Source organism: Salvia miltiorrhiza, chromosome 4 (assembly GCF_028751815.1).
Source record: "Salvia miltiorrhiza cultivar Shanhuang (shh) chromosome 4, IMPLAD_Smil_shh, whole genome shotgun sequence".
Classification (NCBI taxonomy): Eukaryota; Viridiplantae; Streptophyta; class Magnoliopsida; order Lamiales; family Lamiaceae; genus Salvia; species Salvia miltiorrhiza.
The window spans coordinates 47,672,159-47,687,328 of record NC_080390.1 but is presented as its reverse complement, the minus strand read 5'-3'; the positions used below and the strand labels follow the sequence as shown (position 1 = coordinate 47,687,328).

At 35.3% G+C, this 15,170-nt stretch overlaps 2 protein-coding genes and 1 long non-coding RNA gene across 3 annotated transcripts; 2 read left to right on the top strand and 1 right to left on the bottom strand.

Annotated features, from left to right (window-relative positions):
• Positions 1–3,214: 3,214 nt before the first annotated feature.
• Positions 3,215–7,590, bottom strand: LOC131023908 (phragmoplastin interacting protein 1). Its single transcript, XM_057953554.1, has 5 exons — positions 7,326–7,590; positions 5,849–6,541; positions 5,034–5,202; positions 4,057–4,103; positions 3,215–3,983 (listed from the first exon to the last, which is right to left on the bottom strand). The coding sequence occupies exons 2-5, from the start codon at positions 6,496–6,498 to the stop codon at positions 3,350–3,352; spliced, it is 1,500 nt and encodes a 499-aa protein (XP_057809537.1). The 5' UTR covers positions 6,499–6,541; positions 7,326–7,590; the 3' UTR covers positions 3,215–3,349.
• LOC131023910 (uncharacterized) lies at positions 6,560–7,683 on the top strand. The gene is made up of 2 exons (XR_009101560.1): positions 6,560–7,027; positions 7,260–7,683. It is a non-coding gene; the product is annotated as an uncharacterized LOC131023910 (long non-coding RNA).
• A 2,772-nt stretch (positions 7,684–10,455) lies between these two features.
• Positions 10,456–14,905, top strand: LOC131023906 (uncharacterized). Its single transcript, XM_057953553.1, has 9 exons — positions 10,456–10,687; positions 11,484–11,532; positions 11,645–11,733; positions 11,824–11,880; positions 12,024–12,086; positions 12,262–12,327; positions 13,365–13,451; positions 14,087–14,180; positions 14,289–14,905. Exons 1-9 carry the CDS (start codon positions 10,583–10,585, stop codon positions 14,756–14,758), a joined length of 1,080 nt encoding a protein of 359 aa, XP_057809536.1. The 5' UTR covers positions 10,456–10,582; the 3' UTR covers positions 14,759–14,905.
• Positions 14,906–15,170: the final 265 nt, after the last annotated feature.

Here is a 15,170-nt window from a genome sequence, read left to right as displayed (position 1 = left end):
ATGACATGATAGAGCTAAACTGCATACACAAAATCTCTTGTACACCCGTATTGACATGTACCCAAATCCTGATCTGCATGCTAATTCAAACATGCATACTAACTCAAATTATGTAAATGATACTATTCGGTAATTAATACAATGCCACTGCTTATAATTGACACTATTTAATTATATAAATGTCACTGTAACATTTTAAAATGTTATAGTGTTATTTTCAATCTTATAATGTTATTTAAAATATTATAGTGTCATTTATAATCTTATAGTGTCAATTGCAGGAAGTGTCATTTATATTTCTAAATAGTGTCAATTATACACAATGTCATTTATAATGTTATAGTGTCATTTATACGCAGTACTGTCATTTGTATAACAGAATAGTGTCAATTACAGACAGTGTCATTTGTATAATCGAATAGTGTCATTTACACGATTTGAGTTAGGATGCGAGTATGCGACTTTGGATCAGGATGCGGGTCAGAATCTGGGTACGAGTCAACCCGGGTGTACCCAAGATAATCTCAACTGCATATGGGACTAAGTCTCTAAATTCTGGATCTGTATCTAAATTAGTACTCCATCCACCGAAAGTGAGTCGTATTTCTTTTTAGGTTGTCCCAACGAAAATGAGTCATTTCTTCTTTTTTTTTTGTTAAAAATTAAAAAAGTTAATATTCTATTAATAAAATTAATTACTACATTCTTATTTTTCTTAATCACCCAAATCTTTAATTACACATATAATTCATTACATTTAATACATTAAACAACTTCTTAAATCTCGTGCCCAAAAGAATTGCCTCGCTTATGGTGTGACGGAGAGAGTATAATTTTTGAGATCCAAATCCGATCCACGGATCCATTTAGTTTATAATATATATTATTTTCATTTTATTTTATGTCCTCACCCTACTATTATTCAATGATTTTTCACATTGAAAAATCTTTATTCCCTCATCTCACGACCTTACCTCAACCATGACAAGTATATGTTGTTAAACTTGAATATATCATATTAGTTGACATTTGGTTGTGTATTTTCGTAATATTATAATTTATTTTGGATTATTGCAATATTTTTTAGTGGATTATAGTGTAATAAACTTATTTTTAAATAATTGTAGATATTCTAAACAATTATTATAGCGTTATTAGAGCATCCGCAGTGGGGACCCGATAGGGGGAACTCGAGTCACCCCCGAGATCGGATCGCCCATTGCAGGCGACGGCGACACGAGGCTGCCCCGTTCTATCGGGTGTGGCACGATGAAGGAAATGGCGCCGGATTTTTTTTTTTAAAAAAAAAGCAAAAATCGGATTTTTGAAGAAGTAGCCGTTAATCTCTTTCTCTCTCTTCCCAACGGCTCTTTTAGCCATTTTTTATTATTATTTTTAATTTTATCTTCTATAAATACTCATCTTCATTTCACCTTCATTCACACACTCAAATATTCTCTCTTCACTCTTCATCTATTTCTTCTTCATTCACACACTAAAAAATGGAGCAATTCAATGATACTTCGTCATCTTCGTCCGACGGGATCATGGAAAAGATCGTCGATGAGCTCCAGGAGCAGCAAGAGTTGCTTGTTGCGATGTACTCTCAACCGGCGCCGGAACGTGTTATTCATCACTGTCAATACGTCCATCGTGATCGTGAGGGTGCCCATTTCCGTCTTATGCAAGACTACTTCAACGACAATCCGACTTACGGGCCTAGATTGTTTCGACGTCATTTTCGGATGCAGAAGGAGCTGTTCTTGCGCATCGTCGAGGCTGTTCAAGGTGAAGATACTTACTTCCAGATGAGACATGATGCACGAGGTCGAGACTCTCTCACACCTTTGCAGAAATGCACGGCGGCTATCCGCCAATTAGCCACTGGTGTCAGTGCGGATACTTTCGACGAGTATCTAAAGGTCGCCAAGACGACGGGCATCTATGCCTCAAGAGGTTCTGCACGGCTGTCATCCGGGCTTTCGTAGCCCATTATCTTCGCCGTCGGCGGACATCCAACTCTTTACTCAGAAGCACGAGGCGCGACACGGATTTTCCGGGATGCTCGGGAGTCTTGATTGTATGCATTGGGCGTGGAAGAATTTCCCAAAGGCGTGGCACGGCGCATATACACGCGGTGATCAAGGGGAGCCCACCTTGATTTTGGAGGCCGTTGCATCCCACGATCTGTGGATTTGGCATACCTTCTTCGGCGTCGCTGGTTCGAACAACGAAATCAATGTTCTGAACCAGTCGACTTTCTTCTCCGACGTGTTGGATGGAACGACGCCGCCGGTGATCTTTCAGGCCAACCGACGCTACTACTAGATGGACTACTACTTGTGCGACAACATATATCCGGAATGACGTTGTTTCGTTAAGAGTCCACAAATGACGACTAATCCAAAGGAGGCGAGGTTCAAGAAGATGCAAGAGCCGGCATGGAAGGATGTCGAACGTGCCTTTGGAGTGCTTCAAGCTCGCTGGGGAATCATTCGAAGTCCGGCGCGAGATTGGTACGTCAAGAATCTCAAGGACATCATGATGTGTTGCATCATTCTCCACAACATGATTGTGGAGAACGAAGGTGATAGAGCTGCCCATTGGAGAGATGACGACGGCGGAAACGGAGCGCCTAGCAGTGACTCGACGGAGAGTGCTCGAGCAACCCCAATTTGCTTAGAGGAATACGTGCAAAGAGATGCAATTCTCCGAGATAGGCAAATACATGCTATACTCCAACATGATTTGATGGAGCACGTTTGAGGACGTTTCGGACCTCTAGAGCCGGAATAGTTATTTTAGGATATGTCTTTAAATTTTTAAGATTTATGTAATTTTTTATGTAATCTTTAGAATTTTAAAATTAATGCAATTTAAATTTGAAGTAAAATGTGTTATTTAAATTTAAATGAAAAATACAAAAATTAAAACTAAAAAGATCAGGTCAGCTATCAGGTCATCCCCACTGCCGATGCTCTTATGAATTTTATTTAATTAGGATTTATTTTAGAAGAGAGAAAAATATAAATTCGAATTTGAACCCGAGAGTCTAGGTATCTTATGGACCTGGATTTAGTTTAATTATTTTTAGACCCAGATAGAACTAAATCGGATCCGCACCCAAATGAAAATTTTTAGATTTTGATCTAAATTTAAACATAACAAGATTCGGAAGTAAAATCGGAAAAACGGGATTCATTTTGCAGCTAAATGGGAGCAAAAATGAAAGAAGCACTAGCTTCCCTCTCATTGTCATTTCATTCTCAATATTCAAATGTATAAATATAGAAGCATCCTCACTTTTTTCTCTCCTAAAAAAGAAAACATACAAAGATGTTGTATTCGACTATGTTGTACCTGGATTTGTAGGATCAGCAGCTTGTTTCTTCGGGCAAGATGATGAAAGATGGCCTCGTTCTCCACATTCATAACATGTACGCCTCCGTATCTTTGAACTAACAGCATTTGTCACGCTGCTAGTAACTTGATTTTCGACTGCTACACTAACATTATAACTGCCGGCTTGATAGTCTTCAGCAGCTACCACCTTGACTTGATACTCTTTTGGTGGCGCCTTCAAAGTGGCAGCAGTTACCTCCTTGCCAGGGTCGACTTGATTATCTTTTAGCATTGGTTTCGACTCAGAAGCAGTAGCTTTCTTGAGCACAGCACAGCTTATTCTAATAGGCCTCCCACAGACTACTGTTTGATCCAATTTCAAAGCTGTTTTCAGAGATTGGCTATCAGCGAAATCCACATGGGCATATCCCTTGAACTCCCCCGTCTCTTTGTCTTCACCAAACCGAATAGATTTGATTGTGCAGCCAGCAAGAGTATTCTTCAAATCATCCTCAGTTATATCCCACGACAAATTACCAACATATATCCTATTGTAGCCCTCCGCAACTGATGGTGCAAAATTGGGTAACTTATTTTCTCTAGCTGGCTTGAAAGGCTGGATCTTAAGGAAAAAACCACCCCTGGAAAATAGAAGAAATTCAGATCAAGACAAAGTGAACAGAAACTTGAAGTGTTACAATAGAAGAAGCTTACATGTCGGAACCATCAAGTGCCAATGCCCTTTTAGCTGCCGCTTCAGTCTACAAGAAAAAGAGAACAAATTAACTTTAGGAAAGCGATCATGCCTCTTCATTAACTTGATGTGGTGATTCGATACCAAAAAATTATGGTCATAGCTACACAAGAGGGCTCAAATTATCAGCAAAGGAAGGTACATGTGATTATTATACTTGCCTCTCAAGGCGAAAATGCAATGATCAAACGCTTCGAGATTTGCTCAGAACAATATCAGAAAGACATTACTGCAATTATTATCCCCCATACCATATTTTAAGCAAAACCGACATTATATTTGACAGTTAGCTAGATTTATACCCACCATATTTAAGGGATTTTCTTTGAGTTGAATATGATGTAATTATTTTTCTTCTTAACACTACTTAGAGTGGAAAGTTTATCACCTAACCTTTGAGTGAATTTTTCAATAATGTCCTAACATAGAACAAATTACAAATTGATATCCAATCGTTCAACATTCGCAATTATGTCCCAATATGATATTTGCAGATCCTCAAATCTCACGTGGCACGCAGTTGTTTTGGATCCACATGGAAAATATCAAATTATGTATCTAACCATGTATTTCCATAACAGACTGCAGCATACACCGCCATTGTGAAAATGTTGAAGTTGGGACATTACTGAAAGAGCATGATGGGCCATAACTAATATTTCCCCCTTTTTAAGATAAGAAAAAGAACTTTTAGTCATATTATAAGATATATCTACTTCCCCTTAATTTCAGAAAGTGAGATTCGAACAGCTAGCTGAACGCATCAACATAAATAAGATAAACTAATCTAATAGCTCTCATGTTCTCTGTCATATCTGTTGTATTGCGTGCATTATAGCTTATTCGATTGATTATACATCCTATGTGATAACACTAAAACCATGGAATGCTCGACAGAATCATAAAGATTCATGCTCTAGCCAGTCAAAGAATCTACCTTGAAAGTGATAATTGCTATTCCTCTGAACTTCCCAGTGTCTGGAAATGTCATACAATCAATGCAAGTAATGGTTCCACAACCTTCAAAGTAACTTCTAATATCATCCTCATTGGAGTAGTATGGAATGCCTCCAACATACACTTTTTGAGAAGTCTCTATATTTTTCCTGCAGAACAAAGCAAGATGTGATTAGTGAAATTGTTCAGAGCTATACAAAAATTATGAGAAATTGAATAATTTGAAAATGTAAAACAAACTTGTTGCAAAACCTCCACACAAAATTACAATCTACAGCTGCCCAGAGAAAGTGATGAAGCAAAGAGGCCTTTGCATTTATCATGCTAAATTTTCACAAGGATCATATTACTAGCTGTCAATTGAACAAGCAAACAACAGCTCGGAGAACGCAAAGAGGAAGGATAACTATGTCTAGGTTGATGCATAAGACAACACAAGAAGGGTTGTTAGTCTAGCTCTTTTGTCAAGTGAGTTATGAGATCTTATGATCAGTTCCATTTAATAATCAAAGTTAAGAAAGTATGAGTTAACGCTTATCATATTAACATAGTCCTAAGCAAATAAGCCACAAAAAGAGAGCCGCATATCACAAACTCAACTCATTAAACAAAATAGCAATGTGGAAAGAAATCACCTAGATACAAGCCTCAAATAAGAAAATTAAACTATTACTGTTCAGCATTCACATAAATTGTCCAATTAGTCAATAAAACATATCAAACAATGTCTATATTACGAGCAAAGTCCACGAGAATATAAACCCTCCAGTAGAATAAAGGTCAGGAATGTCATACCTACTAGCAATACTCACATCAGCATTTGCCACAAGTTGTTCTGCAGTAGATCTACTCTCATTCTGGTTTCCTTCGTTGACAGCCCCATTTTCTGCCTCCTCGGTTTTTTTATTGTCATTGTTTCTCTTCTTTATCATCCACCACTGTCGTGGCCTTTTCTTTTTCTTGTTGCTTTTCTTCTTCTTCACATTCTCTGATGCCTCACTTTCATCTCCCTTCTTCTTCACATTCTCTAATGTCTCACTTTCATCTCTCTTCTTCTTCCTTTTCTTTTTCACGTTCTCTGATGCCTCACTTTCATCATTCTTCCTTTTCTTCATCTTCTTCTTCTCCTGCATAGTATCTGAGTTCAGCCCATTTTGTAGCTTTACTTCCACATCACCGCTTATTTCTCCATTTTTAATAATGTCTTTATTCTCAGTCAACGCCTTTCGCTTTTGTTTTACTCTTTTAGGTTTTTCTCTTTTAGATCTGGACATTTGTGCCTCTAGATTCTGGATAGCCCTCAAGGAATCCGATGCTTTAGAAGCAAAGGCCTGGGATTTCTCATTAGTTTTGTCGGTGAAGTTATTCTGAGCTCCCGAGACTGTGACTATTACAGCTTTAGCAGATCGTAGCTTCTCCTTCAGCTTCTTGTTTGATAATACCATTCTTGCTCTTTTCTGCTCTCTTATCTCAGCAATCCAATCATATCTAGCACAAGATACAGACAGATAAACATTACAAGCAATTTGATTTTCAGTGACCAACAACTCATCAAACTTCAGAAGAGAAATACAATCCTATAGTTATGAGCTCTATAATATGAAGTAGTATTTGTTTACAACCTCAAGCCTTTGTAGCTTAGTGTTATTCGTCCCCTCTGCAAGGGTGAGAGACCCATGTACGAATCTCAATCCCCAGTCCCCCAACTCAAACCAATAATAAAAAAATAAAAAAATAAAATCGTTGAAAAAGAAAATAAGCTGAAGAAGCAACATTTGGATAACCCAACTGGCTTTTTCAACAAATAAAATTTCCCCAATGTAGTCACAAATATGCACTCAGATACATCCTCCACGAGATTATGCCAGAGACCTATAGCAATGATTGCAAGGCGAAACATGGACAATGAGTTGAGAGAACAAGTGCTTCAAGCTCCAAAAATTCATGCTCTTAAGTTGTCTACAATTCGCCCAGGTTCCTTCTATCTACTCGCTATTTAAATTACAGCCCTAAAAATTCGAACTTTAGAAACATATAAAGAATGGGTCTTAAGCTTATGCAGTTTTGCACCCTGATTGTTCTTTCCCCGGTTAATTCTTTACAATCCAGAGTTTCACAAAACACAACATGATAGAACAATAACTCCGAATAAAAGCGCAATACTTTTACTCGTATAGCAAATATGTTTGCTGACACTAGTGCGCAGGTGAATATGCGTAGCTCAGAAAGCAATCGAGAAGATGAAAAACGAAAGGGAAAAATTTCAGCTTACCAGTTTGATCAAATGGGCAGACGCTGCGGATTCCCACCTTCGCCGGACACACTCTCTCTCTTTCTCAGCTTGACCTTGAGTACGGTGGCCGCGTAATAAAACGGAATAAGGTTGGCGGAACGGAGGCGTGCGGCGGCGGCAGGTTATACTTGGGTTTTTACCATTGTTCATTAATTCGCTTCGACCTCTCAAGCTTTTTAATTTAACAACTAACCCCTCGTAATTCTAACTTCTTACCCGAAGCTCCTCGATTTTCTTTTTCTTTTTTTTTTTCTTTTTTTTTTATTTTATAAATTTACAATACATTAAATAAAAAAAATTAAAAGGTTGGACCTCGACCTCAAAATCTTTGGACTTAGACATTAAACTCTTTTCGCTTGGTCGATACACGCACACAAAGAAATTAAGCCCCTCAAATTTCTCATAACTAATGTGTTGGGGTTGGGCTTGCTTTCGTTTTCAAGTTTTTAGTACTAAATGATTTATAGTTTTATTGTTTCTCAAATAATCTACTTTCCTCATCCACGAAATAACTTCCTAAGAGATAGTGACACAATTTTTTTAAAAAAAGTTACTGAATGTATTGAGAGTTAAAAAAAAGTTGTTGAATGTATTGGGAGTGATGAAAAAATGTTTTAATTAATACTAGCATTTGCATTGCACGGGAAAATATTTTTTATTTTTATATATAAAATTTAATTCTAATTCAATTATCATACTCATAAATATAATAAAAATTAATTTTAATTAAATTGAATTGATTATTAAAAAATAAAAAAGAAATAAAAACACATTTTTTTTCAAAAATATGAGAGAGGAGAGAGAAATCTATAAAATTATAATATTTGAACAAATTTAATTTGTACATTTTAAATCAAATATCTATATAAAATATATCAAATTAAAGCTCTTTTCATGATCTTTAATTTGATATGCATATTAAATACTTCCTCCGTCCACTAATTGTTGGCCTAGGAGGCAGAACACAGATTTTAAGAAAAAATGTAGTAAGTGGAGAAAGAGACCCACAAAATGTATTGTTTATTAGTTGAGTGGAGAAAAAGTGTATTGTTTATTGGGACCCATCAATTAAAAAATTATAAAGACTTACCATAAATGGGTAGGACATAAATTGGTGGACGGACCAAAAAGGAAAGTAGGCCAACAATTAGTGGACGGATGGAGTATTTTATAATTAATCGAATTTCACAATTTTGAAAATAAATAAAACAACAAATAAGAAGTTAAATAAAAAGAAAAATATAATTTAAACCTACACCTTCAATTTTATTATAACTACAAAATTGTCATTCGATTTTGAAATTGATTTCAAATTGGAAACTCTCTTTTTAATATAGTATAGATTGAGAGTGGTGGAAAAGTAAAAAGTAAGTGGTGGGATATAGTCCAAAAATAGGTAGAAAGTTCTTTTGTGGACGTCCAAAAAAGAAAAATTAAAAAAATCTTTTGTTTATTATTATGTGTGAAATTAAAAGTATGTTTGATGAATGTTTCTTAAATATTCTTTTAAATTATAGTAATAAATAGAAGACTCTAAGATTTCATTGTATGATTTGGACCAAATCTGATGAAAAATGACAGGATGCTTTTGAACAACCAACTCCCCCGACACAAATATAGGATTGTCTAAATAGATATCGAGTATTAGATTACCTAATAACCGAACTGAATCATTCGAATTTGGTTACCAGATAATCGATTTTTTCAATTATTGATCCGGAATTGATTATTAAATTTTCAAAAATTTCTTGTATCGATTAATCCAATAACCGATTCGTGTTTACCGAATAACTGATTTTTATCAAATTTATAATTTAATATACATATATATATATTAATTATATTTATATTTATATTTATTATTATTATATATATATATATATTTTTAAAACTGAAATTTAGTTAAAATAAAATTATATTGAACAAGATAGAGTTTTGGTGCAGTGGATAAATAGTGTCTTGGAGACCCAAATTTGAAAGTAGCAATCTTTGTGAGCGATTCTGTTATTAGGTAACCGAATACCAATTTTGGTTCGGAAACGGTCGGTGGATTTGGGCCTAATTGAAATAAAGAAGGAAAAAAAAAATTAAAGGAAATCTATTTATACTATATTAAAAAGAGACTTTCAATTTCAAATCAATTTTAAAATTGAGTGGCAATTTTGTAGTTAAAATAAAATTGAAGGTTTATTTATAATCTATACATCTTTTTTTTTTCTTTAACTTCTTATTTTTCTATTTTATTTATTTTTTAAAATTGTGAAATTCGACTAATTATAAAATATTTGATATGCATATCAAATTAAAGATCATGACAAGAGCTTTAATTTGATAAATGTTATGTAAATATTGGATTTAAAATATAAAAATTATATTTATTTAAAGATTAACACTTAAGAAAATTATCTCTCCCCTCTCCTCTTTTTTTTGAATAAATCTATTTTTTTCAATTATCTTTTAACTTTATTGTTTTCTTTTTTCACAATAACATTTTTTATTAATATGAATTATTCTTTATTATTTTATATTAAACTAAAATATATTTATCTTAAATTATAGTATTTTTAATTATATTTAGAATTTTTATATAATAATCAAATGATAATCAATTTTATATCTAATAAAATATAAAAATATTTTTCGTGCGTTGCACGAGTGCAAATGCTAGTACTATATTAAAAATGGAGTTTTCAATTTGAAATCAATTTCAAAATTGAGTGGCAATTTTGTAGTTATAATAAAATTGAAAGTTTATGTTTAAATTATATATATATTTTTTTATTTTCATTTTCTTTAACTTTTTATTTGTTGTTACATTTCTTTCCGAAATTGTGAAATTCGATTAATTATAAAATATTTAATATGCATATCAAATTAAAGATCAGAGTTTTAATATGATATATTTTATGAAAATATTTGATTTAAAATGTAAAAATTAAATTTATTTAAATACTAAAGTTTTATAAATTTTTCTCTCCTCTCTCATCTTTTTTAAATAAATACATTTTTAATTTTTTTAACTTTTTTTTTCTTCATAATATCAAATTTTATAATTGTAATTTTTTTTTTCATTTTTTTAATCTTTAATTCAAAACGGGATGCAAATGCTAGTTGAAAACTTAAATGTAAGTAGGAGGTATTTTGGAGTATGAAATATTAAAAAATCAGACCACGAAATTTTCAGGTCCCAACTCTAAACCCCTCGGAAGCTTCACTTGGGTGTAGTGGGAAGTGCAATGACGACCAGAATAGCGCCGGGCGTCGGTGCAAATCTTCTCGGCCAGCACTCAGCCGAGCGCAACCAAGATGCCACCGTCTACGTCGGCAATCTCGAATCCAAAGTACTTTTTTCTTATAACTCCTACTGTCAATTTGGCCTAGGGTTTAAATCTGTTGTTGGTTACTGTCGTTATTCTCCGGGCTGCCACAAAATTTTCGGGGAATCTAACTCTTTTCAAAACAACCTGCGAATTTAGAAGAAATTATTGGTTTTTAATTTTGCTATGTTTATGCACCAATCACTTCCAAGCTGGCTTAGGAGTTCCATGGTTATCTGGGAACTCAAAGAAGTAAAAATAAAGCACCATTGGTTCATACATCTATTCAAGTGATGGAGTTTTGATGTATTTAGTTATTGATACTGTACTATTGGAAAATGTTTCCGATGTCAGATTTAAGGAAAATTTTCCGAAGGTTTCTTGGTAATAGCCTTGAAGTTCTAATGATTTGGGTGGTTCTGGTTTACACAGACGACCTAGGTTTTGCATTGTAGATCCGAGGTTGTTTATATACATTCTGCATTGCTCATACATCTTATGTTTTGCATGTAAGGCTGCTTGTTCAATTTTTCAAATATTTATCTTGTTGTATTTGCACTAGTATATTATCCATTCTTGGTTTTCGTTTTTTGTATAGCCTGAATTTCTAATATCACTATCTGAGCTGCTGTTCTGGTTCTGCATTTGTGTCCAATTACTCATCGTATTTGTATATTCTGAGAGCTTAATCAAAAGCCGCCATTTATATAGTGTGCACCAACCAACTCTTATATACTAATTTCAACACCCTGCTGAAATATGATGTCCATTGTCCTTTGTATCTGAATCCTAATGGCTTATCTCTTTTGCGGGCATACAGGCAAGTGAAGAGTTATTATGGGAGCTGTTTGTGCAAGCGGGTCCAGTTGGTACATCTCTACTTTATTGATAGACCTTATTCTGTAAATCTAAATAACTTAGTGGATTTTGTTGCTTCATTACAAACTCTTTCCTTTATCTTTCGGTGTTTGCTTGTTCCAGTTAATGTGTATGTGCCCAAGGACAGAGTTACAAACGCTCATCAAGGCTACGGGTTTGTGGAGTTTAGAAGCGAAGAAGATGCCGATTATGTAATCTTTTTAATTCCAATGTTATCATACCACATTTTGTTCATTTCCTTATCTGAATTTTGAGGTTTTGATTATCAATTCATTTTGCAGGCAATCAAAGTTCTAAATATGATTAAATTGTTTGGGAAACCTATTCGAGTAAATAAGGTATTCTGTATGCATCTATGTTTTCGTTCATATGTGGCTGACAATTGCATTTTCTCCACTGTTCTATTATGTTATGACATATCATATTGGTATTATATATTAAGTGCTGGTTTGATTGTATGATCCTGTTTTTTGGGCTATAGGCTTCACAAGATAAGAAAAGTGTCGACGTCGGAGCTAACCTTTTTATTGGTAACCTTGATCCTGTAAGTTTTTTTTTTTTAACTTTCTCCGCTAATTGATCTATGTTCTATGTGGAAGTATTTATTTTAACTGGTCTAATGTAGTAGACATATATTTACCTGTGGTGAATTTCTTTGAGAGCTCGGTTGATCAACTGCTGAATGGTCTTATATGATGCCATTCTTTCTACTTTTGCAGGATGTTGATGAAAAGCTTCTTTACGACACTTTCAGTGCTTTTGGTGTTATTGTTGCTAATCCGAAGGTTTGGCCTCTGTCTTCTCTTGGACTTATCCATTTTTTTGTTGTTTTTGTGTGCTCATTCCTATTATGGGGAGTGTGGTAATATGTCTTTGAGCTTTTGTGTTGAGCATATGTGATTTTGCACTATAAGACAATCAAAGGGTATTAGTCAGTTATTCACTTATTATATCCATTTTTCTCTGTTTTTTTTTTTTGGGGGTTCTTATAACTCTATCATTTTGTGTATTGTATGTGATGCACTCTCTCTCTACTTTCTATACCTTTCCTTTTCCTTGGGGTGAGATGAGAGTGGCGTGGGGTAAATTTGGCCCGTTCTCTGTTCTTTTGGGACTGCTATCACAATGGCCGATCGTGAGCTAGAGTGCATGCTTTTGTTTACGAAATGAGGACAGTTACTTCTATTGATATGACCCTTATGCATTCCCTCCAAATTGCCCCCCCTCTCTCTCTCTCTTGGGTTGTTGGGGGGGGGGGGATTTTCCGAATAGTGTGCCAGGGTGAGATTTATCTGCCTTGCTACCACCATTCTAGATTTCTTGGTCCACTGCTTCTTTATGTAAAATTCTTTATTGTTGAAGTATATACCAATAATTTTGTAGCTATAGCTCTTGTTACCGTCAGTTAATGATTTTTTTCTTGGTCCACTGCTTCTTTGTGTAAAATTCTTTATTGTTGAAGTATATACCAATAATTTTGTAGCTATAGCTCTTGTTACCGTCAGTTAATGATTTTTTTCTTTCCTTTTTTTTTTTAATTACCATTTGTGGTAATTAATTTTTCTTCTTTGTTTTCATGTTTATAAATACCGATGTTCATAACACTCCTACTGCCTCAAGTTGCATACTTCACTGATTTTTAGTTCATCTGTAGTTACAATTCATGTCTGTGTGTTCTTGCCCACTAACCTTCGTTAGCCTTTTGTTATTGCCATGTTTACTGCTTCATGATGAATGAGATAATCTTTTTCAAATTGTCACTTATGAGAGTGTAGTTTCGCTTTCATTTTCCGCTGGATATTAAGTTTGGTGGCATTTGCAGATAATGAGAGATCCGGAAACTGGAAATTCTCGCGGTTTTGGTTTTATTAGCTATGATTCTTTTGAGGCGTCTGATGCCGCTATTGAGGTAAAATTTTCTGTCTAATCCTATCCTTGTGCTGCCTGAGAACATTTGGGGGAGGGGGGGTGGTGCTTGGAAAGGGGGAAAACGAAAGGAATTACAGACTTGCAGTAAATATGATACTCTTAACATTTCAGAATGGACAAAACCCCTGCAAAATGGAAGTCATTGTATACCCGTACAGCCTACTGAATGGAAGTCATTGAAGATGCATTTATTAAATGTTGAGTTTTAGGAACTGAAAATTTTAATTTTTTTTGCTGCAGTCGTTTCCATAAGGAGACTTGAAGTCAGGGGTTGAACAATCTGTTTTGATATGTTAATCAATAGTTCAGAATGGTAAAAACAGTATCATTTATATAGCATCCTAGATGAATAGCCCAAACCTTCAGGTCAACATCATGCTTTGGTGTGTCCTTTCTTATGTGCTGTTAGTGTATAATGCTGGTAAAACAATGTTTTTGTGCTCTCATCCTTGAGATATTGTTGCTATGAAAATGACGATTCTTGGCTAGGAGGATGAGGCACATGTTGTGCCTGAATTAAGTCATTCTCCATCTAATAATAATTTATATAGTACTTTGTCTTTTGCCTTCAGATGACTCAAATATTTGAACATCCTAATAGTCTTCATTCCACAGACGATGAATGGCCAGTATCTCTGCAATCGTCAGATAACAGTGTCTTATGCGTACAAGAAAGATACTAAAGGAGAGCGCCACGGCACCCCTGCAGGTGAGTGCTGCTTAAAACTTTGAAGCTCCTAGGTCTTGCCCTTGAGGCCTAATAATCTTAGTATTTGTGTTCATTACTGAAGCATTTTTCCTCCGTTACAAATTGCAGAAAGAGTTCTTGCTGCAAGTAATCCTACTACCCAAAGAAGTAGGCCCCACACCATGTTTGCGAGTGGACCTCCAACTATCCCTCAGCAAAACGGTGGTATCGGTGCCCCGGTCGTACCAAGGCCCTTCTCAAATGGCCCTGTTCCTCCAGCTCCAATCCCAGCACTCAGTGCGCCACCTCCACAGAACATGTATCAACCTATGCAGATGCAAGTGCCATCATGGCAGGGTCAGCCACCGCAACCTGGTCATGCTGGTATTCCTCCACCGATGCAGCAGTTCAGAAGCATGCCGCCTCCACCTCCACAAATGGCTCCAGCTCCTATGAGACCTCCACCGCCTCCAACTGGAATGGTTGCTCCACCTGGCTGGCGACCGCCGCCACCACCTCAGCATCTCGTGGGTGGAGCCCATTCCATGCAGCATATGTCCATGCCCCCACCTCAACATATGAATATGCCGCCACAGTAAATTTGACACTCATGGAGCTATTTTAAAAATTGGTACTGTTTTAACCTGTTTCTCATTATGACATGTTGAAGTAGATCGAAATGTATTCTTGTTCAACTTTTTGATTGATGATTATCTAGTGAGAAGTTCATATTTTAGATGCTTTCAGCTTTTTGGACTTATTAACACCTTCAATTTTGAAAAGATATTGTCACATCTTTTTGGGGTTTGTTATGTTTGCCCCTCTGTCCGAAATTTCAAACGAAGCATGTTTGTTTATACTGTGGATCTTGAATCATGAAATAGTTTTGCGTAAGATTCTCCTATGGTCTATTCATACAGTTGGTATGGATAAATTTATTTTTCCCCCTTCCTTGTTTCTTGCTTCTTCACATTTTCAATTAAAGTACTCCTATATATATTAAAGGTTAAC